The 5847-nt window shown below is 38.7% G+C and overlaps 1 protein-coding gene across 1 annotated transcript; it reads left to right on the plus strand.

Annotated features, from left to right (window-relative positions):
• Positions 1-4965: 4965 nt before the first annotated feature.
• LOC145107106 (uncharacterized) lies at positions 4966-5621 on the plus strand. The gene is made up of 2 exons (XM_079043974.1): positions 4966-5316; positions 5409-5621. Exons 1-2 carry the CDS (start codon positions 4966-4968, stop codon positions 5619-5621), a joined length of 564 nt encoding a protein of 187 aa, XP_078900100.1.
• Positions 5622-5847: the final 226 nt, after the last annotated feature.

Genomic DNA, 5847 nt, shown 5'->3' on the forward strand with positions numbered 1-5847 from the left:
GGCCGAATAAAGCCTTTGTCAAGAAGTTCTTGGAGTTAACTGGATAGTTCTTGCATTTCCGATGGAGCCAGACGATAAGGAGATCTTGCCACTGGTGCTGCACCCGGGATCAGGTCGGTTCGGAATTCGACCTGTCTGACTGGAGGTACTCTAGTAGATCCTCTGGAAATAAGTTCGAGTAGTCGCACAATTGAGTATGTCTTTGATTTCCTTACCCTTGTCCCGCATATCCACCACGTGGGCCAAGAAAGCGAAGCATCTCTTCTGCAAGCACCTTCTTGCCTTCATTCAAGGGGTAATTCCTAGATTATTTGCTGATCTATCCCCGTAAATCACGAGAGCTTCGTTGTTGGGTAAAGGTATTCAGACGACTTTTTCATAACAAAAAATCTCTGTTTGATGAAGTGATAACCAATCCATTCCGTCGATCACATTGAAACTTCCAATGGTCATAGGTATTGGGTTGACGCGAAGGACGTGGTTACTTAAGGTGAGAAGGAAATTAGTGAGTATTTCTAATGGTGGTTTCTAAATGGCTATTTGCTACTTATACCGTGTAAGCTTTGTTAATTTTGCATGATTTATGGTTAATCATGCTTCCAAACTTATGGGAAATAAAGTTTCTTTCGGCATGAGTATCAGATACTACGGAAGCATAAATATTGTTGATAGGAAATGTACCAGTAACCACAGTTGGTTCCTGGCGAGCATCTTTAGCACCTATCACAAATGTTCTTCCTTTGCCACCCTGGTTCTTCAGTTTAGGGGAGCCCTTCTAGAAATGCCTTGGTTGATTGCACTCGAAGCAACTTTGGCTTCCTCCTACAACAGTGGTTAAGGTTGCGTTGTTCGGGTTCTTCTGTAAAGCTTAGAGGTGTGACCTCTTAAGTTATAGATGTTGCAGACCATACAACTTCCTACATGGTGGAAATTGCACTTGGTGTAGTGAGGTAAAGTTCTAAAGTAGGGCTTTGATTGAGTGGGAGTGTTTGTGATTAAGACGCATACAACCATAGGTTTTGGGTTAGGTTTGCGATGCTTGAAGTTCTCATTTAAATTGTCATGGAACTTCCTTTTTGTACTCCCAACCTGGTTCTTCACAGTTTGTGAGGTTATGGTACCCTCACGAATACACTGCTCAGTCGATTGATATGCCAATTGCTTAGCACTATTAAAGGTAGTGGGTCTGGATGCAGTAACCAGACCTTGAACTGGTGAAGCTAATCCCCAGATGTACCCTTCGGTATTTTTGTATTCTAAGTTCATCCTTCCCGGACAAAGGTTTGCGAGGTCGTTAAATCGGGAGGTGTAAGCAGTCACCTCAGATCCTTTTATGGTAAGGTTCCAAATTATAGAGAGTGATTGATTCCTGAAATCCTACAGATTTCCAAATTATAGAGAGTAATCAATTTTAGAAATCCTACAGATTTCCAAATTATGGAGAGAGAATTGAAATACTACCAATTTCAAATGATAGACAGAGAAGTTTGGAGACTACTGAATGATTGATTGGAAACTATGGGTTTCTCTACTACGACGGTAGCAGAGCTATTCATTCTTTGTTCTTCTTTGGGTTTATGCAAACTAGGAAAATATGAATGTTATCCAAGATTTTGAAGTATTTTAAAAATGTATATGTTGTTTTGGGGTTGATATAAGGTTTCTAAGGTACTAAGTTTTTGCAGCGAATCTTGAGATCATCCTTCAATCTCTAAAACTTTCAACCATTGTAGTCTGTCAAACTCCTTGCTCAAGGTTGGTTGTTCACCGGCCCGACCATAAATAACATAGACATACGTTCCGAGTTTATTTATGGTATGGCTTATGTACGGTACTAACCTTAATTGAGGCGTTTGACCTAAAGGGTTGAGTTGGTAGTTTTAGTTGGAGGTATGTTAGAATTTTATTAAGTGTTATCATCGTGGTTCAGAGTATATATAACTCTTATATATTATTTTTGGTGGGGTTTGCAGTATTATTAATTTTTGTTTTGTACTCCAAGACTACCAAGTACAGACGAGGGCTAGAAAGGAAACACTGGAGGGCAGGACCATTTTAGCAATTAAGCCGTTCTAAAATCCAACAACCCTATGCGGTCATTCAAACCAGATTCCCCATACCGTAATTAGCCAACAAGTAGTGTAATTAATATTAATAATAATTTTATTAGAATCTAGTTGCTATAGTTGTATTCCTCTTTTGAGGATACGAGTTCTCTATAGCCAATTTAGCTCTGATACCAATCTGTCACACCCCCGGCCGAGGCGGAGGAACACGCCGGGCTGTGCGACTAAGTTCATGGATCACAGGTAAACTGAATATATATCACAAGTACAACAATAAACAATATAACATTCATGTTCCATCTTGATGTTTGAATACAAGGTTTTTACAAATAATAATAATACATGAATTGCCTTAATAAATAGACATATAATACAACAACAAGTAAACTAGGTCACCTGTAATCCAATCTGTCTTGAATGTATGTTTAGTGATTTCCTGAGAATACATGTAGTTTTGAGAGTCAACACAAGGTTGGTGAGTGTTACAAGTTTTCTGCTTAAAACAGTAATACTTTTAATAAGTCTAAAAAGTATTATCTTTGTACGTATAACAATAGTTAAAACAGTGTTTGCAATGAGTCTTTAAAAGCCCAAAATGTATTTCGGTATAAGTAAATCCGTACTTTAAACTGTGTTTGTAATAAATCCTTGAAATCCAAAATGTATCTTTTGTATAAGTAAATCCATACTTTAAACTGTGTTCATAATAAACCTTTGAATATCCTTGAAAACCAATTTGTTATGCTACATAAGTAATTTCATACTTAAAAATAGTTTTGAAAGCAACCAAGCCCATGGTCGTTAGTGAGATATATATATATATATATATATATATATATATATATATATATATATATATATTCTAGTTAATGTTTTTAGTGAGTCCTATAATCGAGTTATGTGACTTGAATGTACCCGACTACAACGCTTCATTAGACGTTGCAGTAAAAATTCTAGACACCTATCACCCGCTTTGATTGATCAGTCGAGGTTGTAGCTAGCAACCGCAGGTGGGGATGTCAACCCCGTATAGATCTATACATATATATCTCACTCCGAAGATTAACGATTATAGTAGTTTGGGTATGCTAAGTGTTTAAACTCAGCTAATGAATAACGTAGCGTCTCACTAAAAAGCCCTTAACTAAAAAGTTTATGAATAACTCTCAGCCCTAACTTACTTGTGGGAAAGTTACTAGACATAATGAATATCATTGTATAAAGCGTGAGTTTGAGTAGTTCGAATTCAGATTATTTTGAGAAACTTGTCGTGTGAACCGCAAAACCATAATTCTTGAACTTGAAGTATTCTCGGTACCGTTTCGTAACAAGTATAAAATATTGGGGGTTGTTTGGTAATTTAGTTAACCAAAAACAGAACTGCTTTTGGTTAAAATAATTCAAGGGAGGGGCTGTTTTGAATAAAGTACACCAAAGTTTGGGGCAATAGACTCATTTTGCAGAAATGGCTCAAGTGAGGTTGTATTCTGTTCATTTTAAATGCAAGTTTGATTTTTTTCCTTGACTTTGACCAGGTCAAAATCAAAACCCATTTTCTTTTTGAAGCTTCATCCCCGATCTTGGAAAATGGATCCATTTAAAAAAACGAAGCAGGGCTTTTAAGCCCCTGTCATTCGTTTGATCGGACATAGGAAGAGAATGAACGAAAACAACGGCAGTCGATTGGAATCACGAAGCATTCGCGAGGCAAACAAAACGAAGAGGGTGTTCTGGAAAACTTATTTAAAATAACTTTTAACTTTTTAACTTATAGCTTATTAACTTATACTGGTATCAAAACGGAGTTTTTAAAAAAGTGTTTGTCTAAGCTTATCCGGTGTCAAAACAGTATAAGCTTATTAAATTATAGCGTATGTTTTTGTGTCGATGTAGGTTTAGGTTAAGGGGTATATTTGTTAATTTCTTTGAATGATAAAATAAGGAGTTTTTGATAAGTAAGGGGTAAGTGACATATCAAAAAATGACTTATTGGAGGTTCCAAACAGCTATAAGCTACTTTTTTAAAAGTTTTTAACCAAACACTTTTTTTGACTTATACCGGTATGGAACCCGTAATAAGTCAAAAAGTTACTTTTTTTTAAGCTTTGCCAAACACCCTCGAAATCGAAGGTAGAAATCAAATCGGTTCGATGGTGGTTTAGTTGATTGCGAGAGGGGCTAATCTAGTCCAGAACACAAACGAGAGGGGAAAGGTTTCGTTTTCATGGCTGATTAGAGAAGCAAATAAAACGAAAATCATGAATGGAAGCTGCAATCGGGAAACATCGTTGGTTTGGTGGTGGCAGATCCGGCGACGGGTGTAGGTGGTGGTGTTTCAAAACTGAAAACGGTCGAGAAAAGGGGGAACAACCGGTTCTTCCAGCTTGTTTATCTCTTGGCAGTATATCGCGAAGGGGAGGGGGGGAAAGAACAGTGAAACATCGGTGCAGGCAGGGAGGCTCGTGGGTTTGTTCCGTGACCGAAGATGAGTTCAGGAGTGGCGGTGGCAGCTTCTTGATTCCCCGACAACTTATTCGTCAAGAGGAGCTCTCAACGAGATAGTTAGGACAACAAGAAGATCGGCAACGATCAACACATGTAAGGCCTTATGGTATACATACCACGAAACGATTCGTGGTCCAGGTGGCCACGAGAAAACTTCGTGCACACCACCCCAACATTCTGTGGTCGGGCGTGGTCGTTTTTCTTCGTGTTCCCGACGACGAATGTAAACGGAATCGACGATTGGATGCTCATTTTTTTTACCGTTGAACGGTCTTTTGGCCCTTTTTTTTCAAACTCAATTCAATACACAAATAAATAAACCTTCTATTTTCACCAAAACACACCTTCATCTCTCACAAAACCTTCATTCTCTAAAACCACAAAACACAAACACATGGATTCCACAAAACACATGATATTCTTAAAAACTTTTGACTCGGATGACGACGTAGAATTCGTCGAGACATTCTTCAACGTTGCGCAACACATTCACGACGAAGAAAGTTCGAATGTTGCTCGTACAAGGGCGGTCGTCAATCGTGATCGCCAAGTCGCACACGACTTATTGGTACGTGATTACTTTGCCGATAATGGTCTTTATAATGACGACTCGTTCGAACGTCGTTTCTGTCTGAATAAGGCTATATTTTTACGTATTAGTAATGCTTTAGAATCTCGTTATGATTTTTTCAAACAAAAACCTGACGCTAGAGGAAGAATGGGTTTTAGTAGTATTTGGGATACGGTATAGCATTTGATGCATCTGACGAATACTTGAAAGTATCCGAGAGGACCGCAGTTGAATGTGTAGACTGGTTTTCTGCATGTGTGTATGAGGTTTTCCATGAACAATATTTGCGCAAACCTACTCAACGTGATATTGAGAGATTATATCCGGCTCATGAAGAGAGCCATGGATTTCCGGGTATGCTTGACAGTCTAGATTGTACGCATGTGGCTTGGGAAAAATGTCCAAATGCATGGCGTGGTCAGTTCACTCGAGGAGATATAGGTGAACCAACTATCATCCTAGAAGCTGTTGCATCTTAAGATTTGTGAATATGGCATGCCTTTTTTGGAGTAGCGGGGTCTAACAACGACCTTAATGTTCTTGGCCAGTCTCCACTTTTCAACGATATTTGGACCGGAAAAGCACCTGATATGACGTTCACGATGAACGGGCACGCGTACAAATACGCTTACTACCTTGGTGATGGGATATACCCGGATTATTCTACATTGATGAAGGCATACTCGGTTCCTCGAAGTGAAAGGC

Source organism: Lactuca virosa, chromosome 4 (genome assembly GCF_052849685.1).
Source record: "Lactuca virosa cultivar CGN04683 chromosome 4, Lactuca_virosa_CGN04683_v6, whole genome shotgun sequence".
NCBI classification, from domain to species: Eukaryota; Viridiplantae; Streptophyta; class Magnoliopsida; order Asterales; family Asteraceae; genus Lactuca; species Lactuca virosa.

Bases quoted from the DNA above. Each gene is read 5' to 3' on its own strand.
- LOC145107106 (XM_079043974.1), top strand. From the start codon at position 4,966: ATGGATTCCACAAAACACATGATATTCTTAAAAACTTTTGACTCGGAT. The intron at 5,317-5,408 runs GTATAGCATTTG...TGTGTGTATGAG, and splicing joins TTAGTAGTATTTGGGATACG to GTTTTCCATGAACAATATTT.